At 49.8% G+C, this 26,018-nt stretch overlaps 1 protein-coding gene across 1 annotated transcript in view; it reads right to left on the bottom strand.

The window, feature by feature from the left end:
• Positions 1-26,018, bottom strand: part of LPP (LIM domain containing preferred translocation partner in lipoma) — a 656,183-nt gene that overhangs the window by 259,470 nt on the left and 370,695 nt on the right. Inside the window, exon 5 of the mRNA XM_078668172.1 lies at positions 19,660-19,775. Coding sequence (XP_078524298.1) covers positions 19,660-19,775 — 116 coding nt within the window. The remainder of the gene's footprint in view (positions 1-19,659; positions 19,776-26,018) is intronic.

Below are 26,018 nucleotides of genomic sequence, written 5' to 3' on the forward strand. Positions count from 1 at the left end.
GCCACTGCAGCTCCCAGGAGAGCACACACCGCTTTCTACTGAGCAAGGGGAAACCTAGCCGAGGTCTAGCAGCTGCTTGAGACGGGTTAGGTTACGAAGTTTGCGCATAATCACTCATTTAAAACTATTTTAGGAACGTCGGGCAGGCTCCTTTTGGAAACTCATCGCTGATGCTTGCAAACTAGCTGTGTGATCCTAGGCACCTCTCACAGGCTTCCTTTCATCGGCTGGGGACACTCAGGACGACACTCGTCAGCGAAGAGCCCTAATGCGAGACGCGACGCTCGCACCTCTCGCCGTCTGAGGCCGCAGCCTTCAAACAGTTTAATGCGACGCACTCCATAAAAAAAATATATATATAAGAAGCAGGCCCCAGCCTCAAAGATTTTCACAATTATTCTATTAAACTGGCAATGTTTAAGCACGTCTAGACTTATTTAAACATTGCAGTTAGGTTCTGTTACCTTTTTAAATCTGTTGTCAAATACATGGTTAGCAAACATGCTACTCTGGTCAGGCAGGCCGTGCTAACGTGTACAGGTATACACAGAGTGATTATTAGAAATGGGGGTGGGGTTTTGAAGAATATTTTGAGTCCCTTCCCTTTTGACACCTTCTCCCAGCCAGGACATAAATGACAAAAGATGTTAGTGATGGCCCATTACAGAGCGGATTACTGCTGCTCATTTTATCCCACTGTAAACAAAGCACTGTTATCAGCATCAGGGCCGGACTGGAAACCACAACCGGCCCTGGCAAAGTGCTCGGCCGGCCCCCTCCTCACTCAGGGGGTTTGGAGGTGCCGCCGAGCTCTTTGCCGGTGCCAGTTTTCGGCCGATTTTGGAACAGGGCCGATTTTGCAGCTAAGCTGCAAAAACGCCCCTGTAACAAAAACGGCCCCCAGGGGCCCAAAACCGGCCCCCTCCCGTGCGGCCCACAGGGGGATTGCCCGGTGCCCGCTATGGCCAGTCCGGCCCTGATCAGCATAATGGTTTTTTTGCCCCCCGCCCCTTCATCCCCCCTGGGATCAATAGAAGCCCCCCTAGGGGGTTCGCCCTCCAGTTTCAAGACCGCTGGTCTGAGGACTTCTGGGAATGGATTAAAAAGACACACACAGGTCTGGGAGAACAGAAGTCACAGGATTAAACAGGCTGACTTCCACGGGGTGTCTCTTCCCGCAGCTTCGCTCTCTATCGAGCGCCGGGACTGTGAGCGCCCCGTACTCCGCAGAGCACAGTTTGAGCATCAGTGTACAAAACCGCAATGGATGGAATGCTTGGATTAATCTCAGCCACTGGTAATCACTCGGGGTCAGTGGCTGAGATTCATTCAAGCATTCCATCCATCTCTTCTTTGTATGATTTATGTGTTGCCCTAAGTGGGACGGGTATGCCCAGACGTGGATCCCGTGCACACTGGGTCACTGGAACCAAGCTGTACCCGGCTGATAATTCCATAACTAAGGAGAAGCCGGTTTTGGTTTTCTTGAGTTCTGGTTTAGGGAGGACCTGGCTCGGAAGTTCGAGCTGGACTGTTCCGATTGGAGCAGAGTCAAGACTGATTTGCATATAGCTGGGTCCAAACTGAGGTGACATGGCGTGCAAAAGAACGATGGATTGGGATGTGGTCCGAGTAATTACAAGTGGCTGAGATTCACTTGAGGATTCATCCATCACAACACTCTGTGCGGCTTATGTATAACTAAGACGACAGAGGACTGAAGAGCCGGCACTGAGACTACCAGGATTGAAATAGCCGACAACTGAGAAGTAAGTCACACGTGAAAAATGATGGTTTATTTGTAGCAGGGACGAAGTAATCACTTCCAAATGAGGCAAAGATCTGACCAATTCTTCAGGGCTCTTCCATCAATTACTTTTGAAATAATCTCTGGTGAGAACCAACTCGGTTTGTGGGAAAAAAGGCAAATACCCCAATCATCGAATGTTGGTGAGATTGTGGTAAGTCAATGAGGGGTTGTGCCCGGATTAGAGATGGCAAAAAAGTAAACATTTCCTCACACATTCCTAGTCTATACACTCATGTTTCTATTCCTCACAGTACATTCTGCTCTACAATATATTGACAGATTAAGGTGTTTCTGTATTTTTTTTGCTGTCTGTCCTTGATCTAGGGATTGCCCTAAATACTCATCTGACAGATGAATGCAGGTACTGATGCTCATCAAGGCAAAGGGACCCGTATTGTTTTCATCTCCGCATCGTTAGATTGTTGTCTCCAGTCCAATCCAACAAGATCAAAAGTGTGGAACGTACAAAAGGAGAAAAAGCTCTGCACTCACCCTGCAGCAGAAAAGAATGACCAAGGACCATAAAAACACAACAGCGCCACCACATTGTGCAGCCCTGACCCAAAGAAAAAACCCTACAAACCACTTAGCCAAAGCTTATGCTAAAGAGGGTGTGCCTGGAATTTGGATCTAGCCATAAAATCAAACAGCCAAAAGCTAACTGAACATGTTACTCACCTTTAGTAAAGCTCGCTCTGGTGGCTACTCTATCAGAAACAACTAAAGAGTATCTCAAACTACAAAAAATAAAAATAAAAATAAAAATAGAGGATAAGAAGAGGTAAGACAGCCTATCACTACCACCACCACCCGTAAGTGCACTAAGCAAACAAAGACTGTGTCAATTTGGAATAAAGGTAGTGAATTCCTAGTGAGGATAAAAGGAGCCCTCAGGCACCCACACATGGTCGGTAGCCGTTTGTCTTCATCGGGTTCCAGTTTTTAGTCAGTGCAAAAGTATGACAAAGGTGCAAGTTAAAATGAGTATAGACCATTCCCCCTGCCAACACTTTTAATAGAGGGGTGATTCAAACTCAATTAAAAGCAAAGTGAAAGAATCGGACACATAAGGGTTAAGTCAGTTTGAACCCACTGTCCTAAAAAAAGGGGGGCTACTCTATTTAACCACAGATTCCTCACCTTTAGAATATTCCTAAGGCACCAGACTGGATACGGACAATGTTCATAGCAGTGCGGCTCAGCATTAGCGGTGTTCCACCCGGATGTGATGGAGCAGTGCCGTGTATACGCGCCACACCTGTGCGCCCATGTCATTTTCTTGTTTTCATTTTTCTGCGCTCTTGGACTTTAAGCACAAAACAATTGGAGGTACAAGTGTGCAGAGCTCTAATTTTGGCCCTTAAGAGATGGCAAAGAGCCCATTCCACAGAACGCGTAGTGGTAGGGCAGTGAGGAACCTGAGGTTAGAGTATCCACAAGAAAGAGCATTATCAAAGTTAGGGGACTTGTTTTGAAATAGATACTTCTAACTGCAGATTCCTCGCTTTTAGAATATAGACATAAGTTGTACTTCACAAAGATGCAAGGTCTCTGGAATGAGCTCAGATAACAAAGCTGTGCAGGACCAAACAGACAAAATGACCTTTCCATCGAACCGGAATGTCAATGTAGAAGTACTTGCTTTACATGCGTACCAATGCCCAACGTCAAAGCCAACCATAAGTCAAGGAACTTTAAGCCCAATAGATATCTAGGACAGGCACCCGTGTGCCAACACAGTGGTGGCAGCCTCGACTCAGGTGAAACTGGCTCTCAACACTTCTAGAGCCGGCTTTCTGGCCAATGCTTCGCATCCTCTGCCTTTGCACGAAATGCGATTGATTGGATCCGACCAGGGTGCCCTTTCAGTTACACCAAGCAATAACAGACCCCGCGGTTAGTATGTGTTAGGTGGATTCGATGGCAGAGATGTTGCCCTCTTGAAGATTTATACCCTGATTGTGGACCAAATGGCCTTTGAGTAGCCTGGCCCATTTATTACCATGAATGTCCTCTAATCTATGGATAGTGGTGGGTGACTTTAATTGTGTTGCTAATTTGGCCCTGGACAGATCCCCAACCCCGCTCCCCACCTCTATGTACAGCACCGGTGCATAAACTGGCAGAAGTCTGCCCGCTTGTGGGCTACCCAGTGGAACATTGATTGTTGGAGAGCAAGAAACCCAGATGCCGAGAACACTACTTTTGTTCCGACCTGCGTGCTTTGGGTCTGCTGTTGTCGGGCATCAGATGGTAGGATTGTTTTTATGGAATACCTTGCTATGTTTCACGTGGTGCCCATACAGGCTGGGGTTCCCCCCCTAGTGCTTGGATCCTACAATGCTCCACGATCAGGCCTTCAGGTCCTCTCTGGGCGAAAGGGTAACTAGTTATTGGCCTGATAATGCAGGAGTCTTTTCTTCGCAGATGGTGGAGTGGAAGGCCATGAAGGTGGTGGTGGTGGTGGTGGTTCGGAGATTTTGATCTCCAGCAAGATCAGGGTCTGTGCTCAACTGCACTCCACCATCCAGCGACAGGAGGCGGTCCTTAATCCTCTGGATCTAGAAAGACTATGGTGGGTAGGGAATGCATCCTGGAAGAACGAGAGAAACTACTTGCCCTCGTAGAATGACTGTGGCACTTTGATTATAAAGCCTACATGACTAGAGCCCAAGCCGAGAGAGGCAAGTCAGGCAAAATGGCTGCCTGGCTTTTACAGGGCGAAGTGAGGGGGTATACCTTATTCCAGGGGAAGGATGCCTCAGCGGAAGGGGATGTCTTTATGCAGGAGGGGTTAATACAGCATTTCTCCATTATTATAGGGACTTGTACTCCGCTGGAACGGGGGGTGGGGGTTCAATGAGGTTCATATGCTTAACTTTGTTGCTGACTCTGCACCAGTTGCCTAGGACTCTGGAGTGGTGGCGCAACTGGGCGTGGCATTCACGAAGCAGGAATTTCGGGGCACGATTAAAGAGATGACAAAGTCTCTGGGCTCGATCGCCTCCCCACAGAATCTATGCGATGTATGCTTCACACCTTGTTCCTAGATTGGTGACCCTGTTGAATGATTCCCGGGCACGGGGGGGGGGTGCTCCCTCCCTCACTGCGTTAGGCCACAATTGTATCATTGCCTAAGAAAGACAGAGACACTTCTCATGGACTCTTAGCATCCCTTTTCGATGCTGACAACAAGATACTGAGCAAGATACTCGTGAACCGACTACTACTGCATATCTGCTCTCTGGTCCATCCTGATCGAATAGGCTTTATCTCTATTCATAGCTCCATGTCTAACATCTGCCAGTTGCTATCACCCTGGATCAGCGGGAGTGACCCCACTGGACTCTCTAGTCATGTCCATAGATATCAGGAAAGCATTTGACTCCCTTCGGTGGGAGTTCCAATATACCACTATACTTGGCATGGGGTGTGAATAGCCTTTCATTAAGTGGACAAGACTCCTCTACAGTTGCCCGCTGGCTCAGGTTCGCACCGGTTCGGTGATCTCAGAGCTGTGTGCACTGCAGCGGGGCAATAGACAAGAATGGCCACTATCACCATTGTTTGTCGTGGCTCGGGGAAAGTTTGGTTGGACGATTCGACGGGGGGGGGGTCATTATGGAGGCTCATCCCTTTCTACAGATTGCCTTTATCTTTCATTGTACGCAAATGACTTGCTCCTATAAATGAGGGGCGGGGCTTGAGATCTGAGAGGAGCAGTGTATGCATTGACAGAGTTTGGTCGCTTCTCTTGGTTAGAGGTGAACTGCAGTAAGTCCTGTGTCTATCCTCTCCGAGAAGGTCATGAGGGGAACAGGTCCATACGGACTGCCTCGACCCTGTAGTGGGAGGCGGTGTCCATTTGCTGTTTGGAGCTGTCCATATATTATACTGTGGATCTGCTCTATGAGAGTAATCTGTGCTGAGCTATGGCCGCCTTGAGATGCTCAGTGGCTTTTTGGACCTTCCATGCAGTCGGTGGGAGGCAGGGTACCAATCTCTGAGATGGTAGTATTGCCCTGTTTCACTATAGCATCCGTCCGTGAATTGGACAGTATCAGGCTGACGTATCAGGGACAATCACGGATACTTGTAGCTCTGTAGACCCTGCATTTGCCGGTGGAGGCGAGTGGACTGTTAGAGCCAGATTTTGAACTTTACTACTTAGTGGCACAATTACAGTGGGTTACTCGCTGGACGGCTGCCCTATGGGATGGACTGACGTGAGAGTAGCCTATATTCTAGGCATCTCTTGACCAGTATCTTGATGAAACCTAGACTGAAATCTCTGGTAGGTAAAGTGAACATACTAATTTGAATGGCGTGCTTTGTTTGGGCTAGGGCGTTGTAACGAACATGCACTAAATTACCCTATTTGTTAGTCGTGACTCCACCATTGGATGGAACTGGGGATCACTATCTTGGGCAATTTATTTGTGGGAGGAGTGATGGGGTCATGGAATCGAGGAACTGCCAGAGCACAACTGCCCAAGTTAAATTCTTCTTGAAACATGCCTGATGAAGGTGGTCAGCTTGCTCTCTAGAGCACTGTTGAAGGGAGCACAAGTGGATCTATGTGTGAGGCAGCATTGGGAGGAGGACTAGGGGAGGCCACTGACTGACCAAGCTTGAAGCTGGGTGCCAGAACTCATCCCCAAAGTATCCAGGAATGCCCGCTTCAAGCTCACCAGTTCTATTACATTCACAGGGCATATCTTACTCCCTGGCACGTTCATGGTATTTTCCCAGGTATGACTTTGAAGCGCCCCGTTGTCTAGTGGAAGATGCAGACTTCTTGCACATGTTCTGGTCTTGCCCGTCATTGCCATCTTGATGGTCCACCGCTGCTCCAGGTTGCCCGCCATGCCACCGAGTAAAACTTTGAGCTCACTCAGCTGTGTCTACTGGGTCTCCATACCCGTAGTGCGGCTCGTAAGGTGACAGGTTCATAGACTCGCCACTCTCTTGCTCAATGGCAGCTGACCTCGAGTAGGAAATCCCCTGAGGTATATGTGGGGGACTAGAGTTGGTGAAAATGGCAGCCTCTGAGAGGGAGGCAATACAGGGGAAAGAGTGTAGAGGGGTATGCCAGATCCTGATAGTGCCTGAGGGGATGCTATACTAGTGATTTGCCATAGACTGGGCCAAATTGGGCAGATTGTCCAGCAGGAACCTCTGTCTGTCTTGGACATCTCCTCCATCCCCCGACTTGCAAGGAATGGCCACTGCCCAGCAGACCAGCTCTTAAACAGCTTAAAGTGTGATGCACCTGACTGAGGCTGAATGTATAGATGGAGGACTGTATAGATTGCGGGCGGTCATGAACCGGAGCAGTTTTATTTCCTCCAGTGGCACCGGGTACTTTGGCTATATTGCTGCCCCTACTTGATGCATAATTGCTTGTTCACCTTTATTCTCTGTGGCCTGCTGCACTGATGCAAATTAATGTTCCTGTATTTCATATTTGCTTTTCTAAGCCCTTTTGGTTTGTTAGGGTATGTTTACATGCAAATAATTAAAACAAAAATTACAATGGGGGTGATTGTGCACCTTTAGGTGTTGTCAATCAAATGTGAGATGATATTGCTGCACGTTCGTGACACCCAACGCTGCAGCTTAGAAACAACATTTGCTCACTGCACTGAGTGATATCCAACGACTGCAGAGTGCAGTGGCCTCAGACTGAAGCGGCTTCCTAGGATCAATCATCTACACATATTGCATATGATATTATGGCCATACAACCTAAAACAAAGAGCTCCAGGTTAGACTACAGGAAACGTTTACACTCCTCAGAGATCCAACACCGTGTATCCCCCTTCCTACTCAACACCCCCTACGTATCCACCATAAGTACCACTCGGGCTAGGGACATGAACACAGACACCATGCCTGCACACTCTACCGACACCGCCAGCTCGCACTACTCCACTTTGCTGCAATATCCACATTATTCACCACACACCAATCAGGGACTGGAACCAGACAGCAGATGCCAGCATACATCAAGGTAGCCTGGCACATTCCCTTGAGCACAACTACTCCTGCGCGGATGCAGACCAAAATATTATCAAGGTCTAACCAAGCAACCAACACATCAGCCGGCACCACCTCTCGATACATCCTACGCTGATCAACCATACTTCTGGTCCAGTCGGACCTAAACCATAGCACACAATGACTCAACAGAAGGTCTCAACCACCTGCAGGCGCGATTCACATTTACAGCCACTTGCTTCTGATCAGAACACAAATCGTCTACCCACTTCCCAAAATGGAGAGCTAAATCAGCCATGCACATCAGGTGATACTAATATTAAGCATGTAAACAAAACTTATCTGCTTCTCCCAGAAGCATTTTGTGCCAAGGTCTGGTCTCCTTTCCCCCACTTAACTCTGAAATGATTCACCTATTTGCAAAGAGCCCCAAAAGTACCCCAAACCCCAATTCTCCTTAGATTCCTCCACGCTCATTACGCACAATGCGTGCCATACACCAAAATACTCTGGTCACAGGTCCCGTGACATACACATGTACGACCACGATCTCCAGAGCCAGATCTCAAACACAGATCAAACTGGCTGAGCAACCAGAGAGGAATCCTCTCACCCAGTGATCCATCTCCTGGATCCCATTGAAGCTGCTCACCTGGACTCCAATGAAACTCCCATATCTGAGCTCAACTAAGGTCAAGCGCTCACAGAAACCTACAGCGCCATGGCGCTAGACCACCACAAGTGCGCAACGTCCCCAAACTCAACAGAACAGAAAAATTAGCCACCTTCATCCTCAAGCGATTAAAACATTGCACTTTCAATACAGGCAAAAACTGTTTTATATTAACATATGAACATCTCTGACCCTCATCAATTGGATTGGTCAGGCCACTTCCTTATTCCTGTCAAACTCCTGACCTTTGCACTCCTCCCTCGTGCAAGACACAAAGGCGGAAATGCTCAAATCTAGACAGGATGCGGCTGAGCTGTTGACTTTGGAACTGGGTTCGAGCCTCGGCTCGTGATCTTGTAAAGCGCTCCACTATCTTTGTGTCGAGTTTGCGCTATGTAAAGCTGCAAAAATAAAAAAAATAAATATATAGAGACCATAAACATCTTTAAAAAACCATTGACAAAGCCGTCAAGTATGGGTTTCAAATGCTAAAATGTACAAACACAATGAAGCAGAAATGCACACAGACCGTTCCTGCTGCGTTGTACAACCTCTCTGTGCATCCTCGTGTGTGGTTTGTTTATTATTCACCAAGCAGGACTGTGACCCTCTGGAGGAGGAGGGAAGGGATTTCTATGTGAAGTTAAAAGTGGTGTCTCTGAACGGAATCCATCTAGAGGGGACCAGAGAGGATTCTGGGAGGTTCATTGGCAGGGATGAAGCTTCAGGATTGGAGGACAGGGAGAGAAGCTGACCCACCAATCAATCAATCAAGAATTTGTAGAGCGCACTACTTACCTGCTAGGGTCTCAAGGCGCTGGGGCTGCAGCTAGTGGTCGAAGAGCCAGGTCTTGAGCAGTGTTCTGAAGGCCGGGAGGTCTGTGGTCTGACGTAGAAGGAGTGGGAGGGCGTTCCAGGACTCGACGGCGCGGTGGGAGAAGGATCTGCCCCCGGAAGTGGTTCTGTGAATGCGTGGGACGGTGGCCAGGGACAGGTCGGCGGAGCGGAGTTTCCTCTTGGGTACATAGAAGGAGAGTCTGTCGTTGAGGTAGGCAGGGACGGTATTGTGGAGTGCCTTGTGTGCGTGGATCATGAGTTGAATCAGCCACTAGAAGGTCTGATGCTTGGTCAAGGAAGAGAGAACAGGCTTGCTCGACCCTTTCACTCCTCTGGGCCCGCGTGAAGTGGAGGCTTCAGTCATGTTTCTCATCGAAGGAGAAGTTGGCTATTTCATCCTGCTCCTCCGGCTTCAGGCCCGAGACCTTCAGCTATGAGGCCTGCTGCATGTAGTCCTGGTGGCCTGATCAACAAACACCCTGCACATCAGCAGTTTTTGTTTCACGGATTCATTGCCCAGGAATGGCCATGTGTTCTATGCAGGCACATTGTAGATTTTCCCTATGTAAGCCTAACTGTGCACGACACAGGCTGCATTCACTTTGCACAAGTTAATACATACATATGTTCGCTTCAGTGCCACATTGTATTTTCACACAGAACCTGCAGCTGTTTCTCGTTCTGTTCTTTCCTGGGATTTAGTCTGTACAGCAGACAAGGTCAAACAACAATGTCCCTCGTTATTTTGTTCTGGTCAGGCACTCGCACCTAGAGACAACACAGAGGTGCAGCTGTTTATGAACATGTGAACCTTGTCATATAGGTACGCACAGCAACGTTACAGAGACAGAGGTTTTCTGAGAGAAGGTCACAGCTGTATCTGAGATGTATGACGTCCAGTGTGTATTTTAACATACGGGGTCCACTGCTAATCCCACACATTTTTGCTGTATAATCGGTTTGCTTCTGTAGAAAGGGAGGGGGGGGGGGGTTCGGCTATACTGTCTTATGATATGACAGGGCTTTCCATAATCTATGGTTTGCCGACTATGCTAATAGTATTTTTGCTAAGCAGTTGTTTTCTGATTGGGGCACGTATACTGCATTCTAGAGCACGGTATGTTCGCTTCAGTGCCACATTGTATTTTCACACAGAACCTGCAGCTGTTTCTCGTTCTGTTCTTTCCTGGGATTTAGTCTGTACAGCAGACAAGGTCAAACAACAATGTCCCTCGTTATTTTGTTCTGGTCAGGCACTCGCACCTAGAGACAACACAGAGGTGCAGCTGTTTATGAACATGTGAACCTTGTCATATAGGTACGCACAGCAACGTTACAGAGACAGAGGTTTTCTGAGAGAAGGTCACAGCTGTATCTGAGATGTATGACGTCCAGTGTGTATTTTAACATACGGGGTCCACTGCTAATCCCACACATTTTTGCTGTATAATCGGTTTGCTTCTGTAGAAAGGGAGGGGGGGGGGGGTTCGGCTATACTGTCTTATGATATGACAGGGCTTTCCATAATCTATGGTTTGCCGACTATGCTAATAGTATTTTTGCTAAGCAGTTGTTTTCTGATTGGGGCACGTATACTGCATTCTAGAGCACGGTATGTTAAATAAACAATCCAATCTCCATTCCTCTCTATTTCATATCTTATTGTGGATGAGTGTGAGATGGTACTGAGGTGGTACGGGGACTCAGTCCCCAACTACTGATGTTCTATGGTCCCAAGCATAGTTCTGTTCCTGAGCAGAATCCCTGTGACCGGATTCTCCTCATTTCAACGGGTACAACTCCTGGACGTAAGTCCGGGAGCAGGGAGGCATAATAGCCAACCATGGTCGAGATGGAGAAGGTAAGTGCCAATGACGATGCTCGCTTGAAACAGGACGAGACAGCCCATCTGGAAGGTCACCCCCCCCCCCTCCCCCAGAGGCTTTCAGAATGTCACCCCCTTTGTCTAGTTGGGAGTACAAAGCTGTGCCCTTCAGGAAGCTGCAAGGAGCACCACAGACGCAGCCTGTGGATTTCAGACAGGACGGGCCATGATTTTCCCAGTACTTGGCCTGCAAGGCGTTGGACTTCGCCTCCACAAGTCCTGAGCCTTCTTGCAGGTTTGAGGCTCGGGCCAGGTGTCCGGTAAGGACTGGTGTAGCTGCAACAACTACGGCATATATGTTATTCTCTGTCAGGAGCGCAGGTGTCGCAAAGGACCCAGGCTCTAGACCCTTTGGTCCTAATCGCGAGGCGGCATCCGATTGGTTGCAGGATCTTGGGGTCACTGTCACCTGCTGCAACTGAGTGTAAACACAGGGTATGACCGAAGCTACAGCACTGTAGTTGGGGTCTACAAATTGTGGGCATGAGATCCTTTGCGCACCTAGGGTTACAGGCGGGCACGCCACGGGCACCATAGATGCCAGGACGTCAAACACCGCCGGTAAGGCAGGCGTGGCGAAATGAGAAAGGTCCAAAGAGGGCTTCCTTCGCTGTGGAAGTATTTCTACAAACCACAACCAAAACCAGCGATTTCTTAATCAGATCAGTGAGTTGGGATGGGCACCACTGAATTAAAGGCCAACATTTAAAAAGGGTGGGGGGGGGGGATATTACGAAAACTACAGGAGCAGCAATTCAGCCTCAGTGGAAGGGGTTACTAAGCGCAGGGCTTTAGTAACTATTCAACTGAAACGGATTTCACAAGAATCTACTTTTCAAAGTACCCCAGATACAAATACTACCATAGAAGCAGACAGACCCATGCCTGAAGAGAAAACAAATAGATAAAAGCCCAGATTTGTGGCGATTCTAATAGTAACAATACTCGTCTGACCGGCTTTAAACATTCACTGCTCAGGAAGTTTGGCATTAACTTTTGCTGAAGAAACATTTCCTTGTAGTTCAGATTGTCTTCGATTGAAAGCGGATGGTAAAGGTGGGCAACAAAGGCGGCCAAGGGTAGAATAATGTTGTGCCCACTACAGATGGGCGGAGTGCAAACATATTGGTATCCATCTATTTTTTGGTCTAGCTGCAGAACACTTATTTCCACTGAGGCGATGAAAATCCACTAGAAGGGAGAACCTGCATGTTGGTTTCCTGGGTCTCTTCAGCTGTATAGAAGAAGTGGGCTGCCCAGAAGCCAACCAGGGTGGCCCAGCACAGAGAACCAACCTGAATGGTTGAATGCTGTCCAATGACTTCAGACGAAACAGCAGGCTACATCACTTCTGACTGGTGCACTTTCCATCCAATCAGAGTGGATCTCTATACGTAGACCTTTCCAATCCACTCCTCACCGACTGTTCAGAATATTTGGGGCTACCGGCACTTTCCTTAATGGCTTTGCACTTAAGGAAGCTATGGGCTGTCGTACATTATTGCTACTAAAAGGTTCAAAGCGGATATCCGATGCTGGCAGTACTGTAGATGCAAATTGTACAGGTCAGAAGTTGTAGGCAATGGATTGGAGGGAATATAGAACCTTCCTTTTCAGGATGAGAATTGCAGCACTTTATTAGAGTCCAGTACAAGTAATCCTTCTGAAAACTGCTATCGGTGGGGGAAGTGAGTCTTTACTGTGACAATATATTCCAGGATAATTCTAGGTGATGTTCGTGCCACCAAGACGCGCTACGCTCGGTCAGTTGATCCATGAGCGCGCGTCAAGGTAGACTACACGTCTTGGGAGGTCCCAGGTGACCGCGGTGGGCACAGGTCAGTCATGGGGTTGCATTTGTCACTGTTACTTGTCTGGGGGCACAAGCTGGCATGATACGGCCATCCTACTGCAGACCATGTCTACCTTATGGACAACTGACCCATCACCTGTTACCATTGACCCGCTGACATCAGTGGATGCCAAAAAGAAGACGCGTCTTCCAAGTGGACAATCTACATTTCACCCACCTCTAGTCCGGGGTACAGGGAGCCAGGCTCACAGAGGGTGCGTGGGTTCACTTTCTACCCACAACCACAAATAGCAGAGAAGTAAAACAGGGTCAATCACTCCACTGACTAGAGCGAACAGCTTTACTGCAAACAAAGCACCTTAGCTCGCTGGAAGCAACAGGAACACATGCGGATGCTGTGGCCGTCAGATCTGAAGAGCGAGGCAGGTTACACAAGGCACATCGCACCTCTGTCCCGCCCCATCATTCCGCGAGCACAGACAGAAGTGAGACAGAGCTCATGTGCCTTAAAAACAAAGAGACAGGTGCACTTTCTCGACAGGGAAGACGCCAACTGCTTCCAGGTAGCAGCAGAAAGGAGAAACTTTTCTGGCCCGCGGCTAGAATTTCACCTCTAAAAATGTATCGCAGCGGAAGAGCCGACGCGCCTAATGACGGCGTCGGATGGTACAGAGCGGCGCTGCCTGCGCGGCGATAATGAAGTGGTAACAGGCAGACGCTCGGTTAGAATGACAATACACACGTGTCTGCCTCATTAGGGGCGGAATGGAAGAGCCTGTGACAGCACCGGCTGAAAGTAAGGGAGGGGGCTCCTGCAGCCAGCAGCTCTCCCTGTCACAGCCTCGATGAAGACGAGCAGTGGAAGCTTCTGAGATGAAATACAACTGGCACGCAATGCCGGCCGGACACATACCACCTCTATTACCAGAAATAAATAATTGTAGCGTTAAAGTGCTTTAAATGGGCCGGTCCTGTCCGGTACGGAGTACCGGCACTTTTTTTATTTTGAGGAGGAGAGCACCGGCACTTCTGAAGAGTGACGCAATACTTTTATAGTTGGGGAGTACCGGCACTTCTCAGAAACAAGCAGGTACTCTGGCGCAGAGTACCTGCACTTCTATTTTTCCGTTTCAAGCACTGGGTTAACTAAAGTGCTGAGCTCAGTAAACAGCAGAGAATATTAAGGTTCATTGATGAAGTTATTTTTCAGTAGGAGTAACCGGTGGGTTTATCTGTGATGAGGAGTGACATACCTGGACAGTGAGCGCCTCCAGCGCCTCAAAGCCCTCCCCGACCCCTGGCGGGGTCAAGTGATGAGTTATTCCTAAACCCAGTGTTGTCGTCTGGCCTCTTAAATGCAGCATACAGATTTGGGACTTTGCAACTCACACTTAAAATTCAGGACATCCCACAGCCCTGCTGAGGGCATGTCAGGTTATTCTACGTTATGTTTGATTGTAGAGTGCGCTGATCACCCAGGAGGGTTTCCAGGCGCTACAGCAGGAGTAAGGCGAAAGGTCCACATTTGGTCGTTCGAATAGGCAGGTTTTCGGTTTCTTGCAGAACTCAAGAAGTGCGGTGGAGGCCCTGACGTGCGGAGGGACTTCAGACCAAGTTTTGGGGGTGAAGGAGAATGAACGCCCTCCTGCTATGCTCTGCGAATGACGGTGTGTGCGCTTGAGTTAGGCTGAGCGCAGGTTTCTGGTTGGCTGGTGGGAGTGCACCCTGCTGTTCAGGTATGCTGGTCCGGTGTTGTGCAGGCTTTGTATGCTTGTGTGAGGAGTTTGATCTGGCTGTGTTTGTGAACGGGGAGCCAGCGGACCCCTCTGTGATGGTGAGATGTCGGTGCGCTGTAGAAGGTTGACGATGAGTCTTGTAGAAGCGTTCTGGATGGTCTGGAGCTATTGTGAGCTGCTTGGAGATTTTGGCGTGACGGGTGTTGTCGTAGAGGAATCTGCAAGTCATGAGTGCTTGCGTGACGGTTCATCTCGTGTTTTATGACAGTCAATTTAGGATCTTTCGGAGCATGCATAGGATGTGATGCAGGCAGTGCTCACTGCACTGACTTGTGCCATTATCTTGAGCTGGTTGTCAGGGTGAGCCTCAGATTTCTGGTGTGGTTAGTTGTTGTCGGTCCTAACTCCATTGACCACAAGGTTGCGTCTCATAGGGAGGTCTGGTTTCCGAAGATCAGTACTTCTGTCTGGTCTGAGTTAAGTTTTGGGCAGTTGGTTGCCACACACTCTGCTATTATGGTCATGCAATTGGCAATGTTGGTTCTGGTGGTGTAAGTGTTGTCTGTCGTGGAGAAGATGAGTTGGGTATTATCAACGTGGGAGATGATATTGATGCTTTAGGATCGGAACGTGTTGGCAAGAGGCGTTCTGTAGATGTTGAAAATGGTAGGTCTGAGGGATAAGTCCTGCCCGGAAATGCAGTGTTTTGAAACCATGACCCTCATAGCATTCATGTTTTTTGAGCGATGGTGTGTACACACGATCACAACATTAATATCTGTGATGACAATCACATCGTCCTACAAGGCATGGGTCACACATGGATAATACTTCCATCCAATCAGAATAATCTAAACGCAATGAAGGGGGGCGGCAAGAAAATAAAATGCACCTTTTCCAATTCTAGAAACAAAGTGTACCCTCCTGTTGACTTGTTGAGATGCTTTGGTAATTATCTTGATAGATTCATGAAACAAGACGGCAACACCTCTGCCCCCTTCCCCTGTGTGGTCAGCATGGACAGTTTCCAATTCAAGTCCTTGAAAAGGTGAATTGTGCTGATCAGATAACCAGGTTTCTGTTGCAAACAATATCTGCACATTTTCATCCTATGTCCGGCTTTAAATTGCAGTTCTGTTGGCGACACCTGATCTCGTATCACGGAGCTCAGATTTGAGTTTCTCTGGCCTCATGATTGTAGCTTCAGGAGTGGGCTTTACAGCAGGTAGCCCTGTGTGCTGAACAGGAAAAGCGGCCCTCTATCTGGAAATGAGAATTGAGGTAAGCGTATCTGGTAAAGGTGCGTGTGGCCGCCTAGACTCTGGTTACGGAGCCTGCAGGCGTTCAGGAGGCTTCTTCTGGCCAAAGCACAGCACCTCGCCATACAAAGGACACTCCATCCCAAGAGGGACCGGTCTCAGCTGCTCTTCACTTCTTGCACTGGGGTATCTGAGCTGCTCATCTACTCGGCACTCCACAGTCCCCTCCTAAAAGAAACTAAGGGCTCTATCTCTATCTCTTCAGGTCTAAGCAATGAAGCCTATTCTCCTCCTTGAAAGGATGTAGCTGCAAGGAAAAAGTAGGGCGAGTGATACACTCTCCCACGTGAAGGACAATAGCAATTTCGGGAAAAAACATGTCCTTGCCCTCTGCGATACATTATCCAGGGCACCAGAACTGGCATACGGTAGCTGTACTGACAGCACCTGTAAGACACTGACTTGATACGCAGAAGTAATCACGGTAAGCAACAGTTCTAAGAGGTAGCAGCCTCAAAAACAGGTACACGTTGGTTCAAAAGGTGTGCACACCAAAAGTGACAGGACCAAGTCACAGCGGCATAAGAAACGGTGCAAGAGGCAAGATATATGTAAACCCTATCAAAAAAATCACAACTGCCACCTGAATAAAGAGGGATAAGCAGGCAGATGCAGAAAGGCCAGAAGGGCTGAGGAGTGAGCTTCCACAGAGCCCACGGCAAGACCTGAAGGCTAAAGACAGAACAAATAGAAGTGAATCAGAAATCTATAGACGATTAACCCAACCGTCCTCATGGTAGGCCACATCCTTTGCCAACGCCAACAGGACAAATGTTGTGGATGGGCGACAAGCAGCCAAAACATGTCCACCTCCTCTGCAGACCGGTCAAACACACTTCTTTATGTATAGAGATGCAGTTGCAGAGGTTCGAAAGAAGAATCCTGCGCTGTTTTTTGCACCGTTGGCCCTCATAATAAGACTGGCACAGAGCTTCCCTCTGAGCCGAGTCCAGGGCTATCAGGGTAAGCTGAGCCCAGTCTCTCTTGAACCTTCTTCAGAACTGTGGGAAGGCAGTGCTTAATTTGAGCTGGTGGTTTCTGGTGCTCGTCACTGGCATTTAATTGTCTGCACCAGCACTTATGACAGGCTCCCACATGGTGGCGCTGTTTGTTTTTCATTCAGAGACAAGCACAACAATGGTTTATTAATTAAATATACACTATGAATGAGTAATACCTGCCGCCAAAGCAATTTCTTTTAGCTTCGGGAGCCTGGAATTGTGATACGTCACACTTGTTGGAGTGTGACGGTTATTAGTTGTGTTACTGTAATTGGCAGCACTGACAGTGGAAATGGGTGGTGCAAGCGGAAGTGGCCTCCTGACCAGGGTCCTGCCACTTATTTCTTTACAAAGTAGGCACTATGGGAAGGAGAAGTGCAAATGCATAAAGGAGCCTATAGTTCAACATAGGGTGAAAAGACTCTCCTAATTAGCAAACTTTAGGGTGCACAATACGCGACACTGAGCATCATCAGTGGTGGCAAACAGATGAATGAGTCTTGCACCATCTCCGGATGTAGATGCCACTCATGCTCCAGCAGATGTCTTGTACAGAGCTGCTTTGCCCGGCTGCTGAGAGAACCCACTACGTGACCGACCATATAGGTAATCCCATGAAGGTCGAGCCACCTCCAGAGCCTCAGCACCCCTTGGAGCCGCCCATGCAGTCATTCTGCCCTGCTTCTTGCAATACCACACGGGGTCAGGTTGTCTACTGGAACCTGAGCATGTTTGCCTCTGATGAAGGGCAGAAAGGCCTCCTGGACCTGCAGGATGGCAGACAACTCCAGGAATTTAATATGGTGCCTCGGCTCTGCTGGAGACCAGAGGCTTTTTATCTCCACCATGACCAGGTGACCGCATCTACCCTCCAAGCATGGATAATGCACCCATCACCACTGCAACATCTGGATGGAGGCGGGGAAATACACAGTCTGAAGTACATCAAGTCTGCCTCTTTCATCCTTCACTGAAGGTCCTGGACTGGCTCATACGAAATATGAAATATGAATCTCTGTTCTGTGCCAATTGAAGGCAAACATCCCATGGTGGCACTCGTGTGCCAACGAGGCTGGGGCACGAGCAGGACGCAGGAGGCCAAGAAGCCTCAGAACCATCCAGGTAGGAACATTGGACTGAACTTGAAACATTTGGATCACATCAGGAATGTCCCAGACTCACTCCAGATGCAGAAATGTTTTGAAGACCGCCAGGTCTAAATAGCTCCTATGAAGGGAACCCTCTACTTTTGCCAGGAATGAGATTTCATTCTCTTCGTGAGAATCCAGGGCAGGGGAACAATGAGCCCATCGACTCTAGGTTGCCTACTTCTGAAAGCAGCGACCCCACCTCCAGCAGCCCGTCATTGAGGTATGGAAATACGTGTGTTGTCGGCATGCGAAGGTGTGCCGCATTATTGCCGTCAGCTTTGTGAACAGTTGGATGGGCAATGTAAGGCCACAGGGCAGAACATTAAATGGATAGCGCTTTGAACCCACCATAAAGAGGAAGCAGCACCTGTGGGACTGAAGGACAGGTGCATGAAGATACACATCCTGCAAACACAAGGTCCGCGTAAGAGAGAACCTGGACCAGGGACATCAGGATCTTAAATTCATCCCTCAGAGGGAAGGTATCTGGAAATGAAGACGCCTACGGTGCCTGTGTCCACGTTCACTCTTTAGGCGCCACAGGCTTGGAGCGCGCCTCGCTCTCTTCCTTCTACTTGTAGTGGACTCTTCCACCAAGACCAAGAAGGAGAAGGCCCCACACCTGAACCTGGTCCATTTTAAGGGGGCTGTTATGTTTTTTGTATCCAACACTACTAGTTGACTACGCCACTGACTAATATTTAATAAGCGGATTCAAACGGGCAGTGCGGTGACCAATGGCAAAAACACTGCCATATCCAGGAAAGCAGGACATGTGATCCATCAATTCGCTGAAGCGAGGAGGTGCTGCGACAAGGGAGGCGGAGTCAATGCACACTCAAACAGATTTATTCAACAGAATTCAAAAAGTACCAAAAAAATCTTTGTAGGAGAGATAGCTTTGTTCAAATGCTAATATGGCAGCTGATCACTTCCACATCACTTTTTAAAATTGTTAATCACAGCTTTTCCCATCTACCAAATACAACCTTTAGAAATACTCTACAAGTTCCTTTCTGAACATTTTGAAGAGAACATTTGGACTATAAAACAAATTTTAGAGCTTAAGATATCACCAGTGCAGGATAGGACGAGGTGAGGGAGTTTTCCTCTTCCATACATTCCCACTATGCTTGTGTGTTCACTTTCACTTCCGCAGACGCGGAAGTGATAAGCAGACACATACTTTTCCCTAAGTCACCCCCCCCCCCAAACCAGTGTCCTATTCACGTCCTTTGTAAGGTGATCGGGACAATAGCGCCTCAATGGAATAAGCTCTGTAATGCAGGCATCGCGCTGTGGCCACCAGCCTAGCCTGCACAGAATCACACAGAAGGGTCCCTTGTGAAAAGATGCCTCAGGGGTGCACCTGGACAGTCAAACAGGTGGTGGGGGGGGGGGGTATTACCTGCTTCGCTCTGGCAATCCTCTTACCTGCACATTGAACACTGGCATGTCGCTGGATGGTGGGGGAGGGTACGTGCCGGGAGGCGATGGGAAACTTCCGAAATCCTCCAGCGGCGGTGGAGGCGGCGGTGGGTAGAATTCACCTGGAACAGTAAGAAGAGAAGGTTAGTTCCGATTAGTGACAGATATAAAAGCATGAAACACAAGGGCGAACTGTGGTCTTATGGCACAGCGGCTCGGAGCGCTCAACATATGCGGTGAAGATGCGGTGCGTGCAGCAGGTTCACGCACACGTCCCCCCTCTCTGCCCAACATCTGTAGTGTTTGAAAGCAGTAGTTTCAGTTGTAAGTGCACTGAAGGCTGCCAACACAGCGCTTTACCGGAAGAAGCTCAGCCCCTGGGGCACCCACTGATGGTCAGTGCTGGCCGGTTACGCACACTGGTTTACACTATGGGGGGGGGGGGGGACATGAAGAAAGGGGGGCTCCATGCCCCCACCCACTCGAACACACAGCTGCTGCTCCACACTGTGGACTGACAACTAAACATCTTCGAAAAGCCTCCATCCTACCCTGGGGTAAGCCTGGGTGGAGTCTGCTGAGTTTCGCTACACGGAACTCCGCAAACTGCAAAAAAGAACTCGGTCGTGCTACGTGGAGCTCCGCAAGCGGAGGACTGTGTTAGATAAATGCTGTTTGGGGTGATTTTCAGTACCAGGTGCTTGTCCATACTGTGCAATCATCGCGAACGGCATCATGCACAGTGCACGCAGGTGCTGCTTCCTTCCTGTCGCTCCAGTAGATTTTTACTCGAGCAGCAGCTTTCTCAACGCGAACGGACGGTTTCTCAATGCGAGCAGTCGCGAGCATACGTGACCACTCGCAATGAGAAATCTGACCGCCTGTGTTGAGAAATCTCACAGGGAGGTTGATTTTCCACGCTCATACTCACCAACTTGATACTGACTATCGCGGACTAGGAAAAATCACACCAGGAGGCGAATTTTCCTCGCTCGCACTCGCCAACTTTATGTTGGTGAATGCGAGCGGAGGAAAAACACTGCTAAGCAGAGCAGAGTTTTTCAGAATTCCGCGAGCTCCGTTTAACAGGGAGTGCGGAAAACTCCTCAAGTGGAGCGGAGTTTACCGCCCAGACTTACCCTGGGGCATGACCTGGAGGCAGCTGCACAGATGTCATTTAGGGGTCGCTGGGAGTCACAGCTGCGACCCCTACCTAGTCTATTGCGACCCTTGGACTTGGGTGGCCGAAGCACAGCCAAGTACGCAGGGGCAGCGCCACATTCTCGATTTTCAGCACGTTTTCTTTACACTAATAGTGAATACTGTTCTATACACTATTAGTGCAATGCAAAATGGAGCACTCAGCTGGAACTGGACCTTTGGTGGAAGCTGTGAAAGTAAAAATGGTTTTGACTGTATGTTACGTGCGTGCTTGCAGGTGCGAGTGTGTTTGTGAGAGAGAGAGTGAGCATACTTGTCAGTGAAAGTGCATGAGAGTCAGTGACAGGTAGTGAGTGAGATGCGTGAGACTGAGGCCCAGATTTACTATTCTTTGATGCAAGGCAGCGCTGCACCAAAGTTACTACACTGCTGTACGTCAAAGATAAAGATAAAAAATGCAACATATCTTGGGAGATGTCGTGTAGTGCGGCTCTCACTGTGCGCTGGTGCACTTTGGGCAGCCATGCGCTGATGCACAAACCCTTGCAGCGTAGTGTACATTCTCTGAAGCAACGGTCGTGTGCTGGAAGGGGTCCCTTCCAGTACAAAAACTCTGCTTTAGTGTCTTTCCTACTTTGCATGTGTGCTGTACAATGCAGCAAACATGCAAAGTTTATACCATTTCTGCTGGGTAGGCCTACCTCGAGAAGTCATAAGATTTTAGTGGTAAATTCCTCTTCACCAATGTTTGTAAATCGGGATGTGTGTCAAAACTCATGGGTGGTTGCACGGGAACACCCACGCACCTCCCACAGAACGACCACCCACCACCCATGGAACACCCCGCACCCCCCACGGAACGTCCTCACACCACCCACGGAACGTCCTCGCACCACCCATAGAACGCCTGCGCACCACCCACAGAACGCCTGCGCACCACCCACAGAACGCCTGCGCACCACCCACAGAACGCCTGCGCACCACCCACCACCCACAGAACGCCTGCGCACCACCCACAGAACGCCCGTGCACCAGCCACAGAACGCCCACCCACCACCCACCGAACTCCCACCCACCACACGCCCACCCACCGCCCACAGAACGCCCGCGCACCACCCATAGAACGCCTGCGCACCACCCACAGAACGCCTGCGCACCACCCACAGAACGCCTGCGCACCACCCACCACCCACAGAACGCCTGCGCACCACCTACAGAACGCCCGCGCACCAGCCACAGAACGCCCACCCACCACCCACCGAACTCCCACCCACCACACGCCCACCCACCGCCCACAGAACGCCCGCGCACCACCCATAGAACGCCCGCGCACCACCCATAGAACGCCCGCGCACCAGCCACAGAACGCCCGCGCACCAGCCACAGAACGCCCACGCACCAGCCACAGAACGCCCACGCACCAGCCACAGAACGCCCACGCACCAGCCACAGAACGCCCACGCACCAGCCACAGAACGCCCACGCACCAGCCACAGAACGCCCACGCACCAGCCACAGAACGCCCACGCACCAGCCACAGAACGCCCACGCACCAGCCACAGAACGCCCACGCACCACCCACATAACGCCCACGCACCACCCACAGAACGCCCACACACCAGCCACAGAACGCCCACACACCAGCCACAGAACGCCCACACACCACCCACAGAACGCCCACGCACCAGCCACAGAACGCCCACGCACCAGCCACAGAACGCCCACGCACCACCCACAGAACGCCCACGCACCACCCACAGAACGCCCACGCACCACCCACAGAACGCCCACGCACCACCCACAGAACGCCCACGCACCACCCACAGAACGCCCACGCACCACCCACAGAACGCCCACGCACCAGCCACAGAACGCCCACACACCACCCACAGAACGCCCACGCACCACCCACAGAACGCCCACGCACCACCCACAGAACGCCCACGCACCACCCACAGAACGCCCACGCACCACCCACAGAATGCCCACGCACCACCCACAGAACGCCCACGCACCAGCCACAGAACGCCCACGCACCACCCACAGAACACCCACGCACCACCCACAGAACGCCCACGCACCACCCACACCACCCATAGATTGCCCAAGAACCACCCATGGAAAGCCCTCTAGATGCACAATAATACAAAGTAGCGCAAAGTGTAATTTTGCTTCACTTTGGGATACTATCCACAGCAAATCAGAGTTTGTGTCTGATAGTAAATCCCACCCTAAAACTTTGTGCGAGGTTGCAGGCAAAGCATTAGTAACATGGGTCTGAGTGTCACTAAGTGTCAATGAGCACGAGTCACATTTAGAGTGAATACAAGTGAGTGAGAATGAATAAGAATCGGAGCAAAGGTGTACAAGATTGAGTGTGATATTAGGGTCAAGTGATATCCCTTCTTGGAAAAAGTCAGGGCCAGAAGTCATTAAGGTAAAAGAAATGTATGATGTCACTTCCTGTAGCCCTTGCATTTAACGCCCATGGGCAGCTGCAGGGCACAAACTCTTCACACATCTCCCAACAGAGGAGGTGGAACTAGGGGCACAGGAGGTGCTGCAGCCCCCTCCCTCCCCTGGATGACGTAACATTCTGATGGAGGAAGAGCAGTAAAAAGGAAATTAAGTGTCTTTCTTCAAGCAGCACTTGCTGGGCTTTCACAGACAATCAAACGTGAGTTAACTTCTTTAGGTAAACTGCTGCTAACTACACCCACAAAAAAAATGACATTTTTGTTGTGTGCAATTTTGTAGGTCCGGCCTGGGTAGCGTATGCGTTGCTGCGAGGCATGCAGTATTGGAGTATGGCTTTAAAACCTCGCCCACTCTCCGCCCATATTTGTCATTGGCTTGTGTCATTGTCCTTCGTAAACGCTGCCTTGCGAGTTGTTAGTCCCTCCTTAGTACCGCCTTGTCTGCATTTGTAACCTTCCATGGCGACTGGCCCTTTTACTTCTGTTGTGACACAGTACGTCTTATTAAGTTTGAAAGCACTTTCTTTACCGAGTTTCTTCTACTGCAGGCACGATGTGCTTACCTCGCCATGCGCACTTTCGCTTTCAAGCAGTCCCGTACAAAAGCGGCTGCTTCTTTAGAGTGAAATAGGTCTCGTATTTACAAGAGTTCGAGCTATTGCCTTGTACATGACAACAGCTTAAACTCTTGCAAATGAGAGACATATTGCACTGCAAATGCGTGTTCAACTTGAAGCTAGCGACACCCTCGCTGGAGGGCAGGAATGGGTGAAAGACGACAATAATATGTCAACGATTTTCCAATACACATGAATAAAAAGTTTGCTTCACTAACTAAACAAAGGATCTCCGACTGCCCCCGCGGCGTGCACAGCTCACACGAGACACTAACTCTTAAAAGCACAGAAGATTTTACTGGAGGTGAAACAACCCAGAGTGCATTACGATTGCTTACTGTGAAGCGTACAAAGTAAAAACACTTACTTAATGTTTTCTTACGATTGCATCTGGTGTGTTCCCTGCTTAAAAAGCAGTTAAGGTGTTTTCAGACTCCTAATGCTGTGACGTTAAGGCCAGCACCCATGAGTGACACAATGTCAAGAGTTCACCAGCCCACCAACTGCCTGCCACGAGGCAGGACATAAAGCGCTGGTATGCTGTAACTCAGTGCCTCAGGTTGTCAAGTTTGTTACCAACGACTTAAGACTATAAACAAGACTATAAAGGGCTTTGTGGAAGGTGACCTCGCCAGAGTGCCGCGCATCCGAAGAACAACCGGCGGCGGCAGTTCCTTCTCCCACCTCGCCGCCAAGACCTGGAACACCCTCCCCACCAACCTACGGCAGACCCAAGATCTCATGGCCTACAGACGTCTTCTCAAAAACGTAGGTCTTTGATTAGTAGTAGCAACACCCGCCCCAAGCGCCTTGAGACCCTCACGGGTATGTAGCGCGCTTAACAAATGTCTTGATTGATTGATTGCCGATTGAGGTATCTGAACCAGAATTGAGGCCATGACAAGAGGGGGGTGGGGGGCAGATGTAGCGCCTCAATGTTGCAGGGATGTATCGAAGAGACATCATGGGGTCACAAAGAAGTGAGCGTCCCTGATGTTGCGCAGGTTGGTGGCTGTTAGCTCAAGGCAGACTTGAGCTGCCACGGGAAGACACCTGCACGGGCAGACACCGCGCTCCACGGGCAGACGCAGACACCTGAACGACCTGCACAGACCGACGCAGAAACCTGCACAGTCAGACACTTGCAGGCTCAGATACCTTTACAATCAGGTTTTAGGTCTCGCGACCTGTAAATGCGCATGTGCATGTGCATTGAGCGGAGCGAGACTATAGGGGCTTAAACAGACTTTAACTAACTGGCGATTTGATGCTGTGCCCGTGCGCTTTTAGGTCAATGCGCAAGCGCATTGACCTAAAATGCGCATGCACAGCATCAAATCGCCAGCCATCTGTTCCCCAGCAGCTCTTCCCGCTCCGCCCCACAAGCTTCCCCCAGCGTGCGCTCTGGCTCAGCCGCACTCCTCCCACACCTTTGAAGTGAAGCTTCACTTCAAAGGCCCCTGCTGCTTCACACTATTCACGGCCGCCAGGCCGGGGATCTCCCTCATCGCTGATCTCCCCGCTCCGCCCCCTGCTGCGGCCGTGTCGCATTTCTCCTCCCCCCTCCCCACAGCAATGCCGGCCGTACTTTCACTTTGACGGCTGCAGGCCGTCTTTCGTGTTTCTCCTCCCCACTCCCAGTGTACTTTTTTTTTTTAAACTTGTTTTACTTGCGGTGTGACACAGTGCCTTCTAATTGCTGGGTGAGCAATTTTTTTTTCATTCGCACAATGACGTGGCAACAGCTTTTTTTTAAGTCGGTGGTATCATGTGGACTTTGGTTTATGAGTGTGGGTCCGTAGCCAATTTCATTAATATGGGGTTTTTCCCTGAGAACCACACCGTCGGTCCTACCCCGCTCGATCCTGTCCTATTTCTCTATAACTGCCTTCTCTCTCTTTCTCTCCCATTCTCTGCACTCAACCTCGCCCCTTCTCAAGCCCTTTTCTCTCCTAGTCTTCCCACTACCTCTCACGCACACATCATGCATCTGCTTCCCTCTCTTGTTCTTGGAGGAGTCCTTAAAACTGACACCAGCCATCTCTCCCTCACATACACACCACCACATACATCCTCCCACTGCAAGGAGGGCACGCGAGCGCAGGGGGCA

Source organism: Lissotriton helveticus, chromosome 11 (genome assembly GCF_964261635.1).
Source record: "Lissotriton helveticus chromosome 11, aLisHel1.1, whole genome shotgun sequence".
NCBI lineage: Eukaryota > Metazoa > Chordata > Amphibia > Caudata > Salamandridae > Lissotriton > Lissotriton helveticus.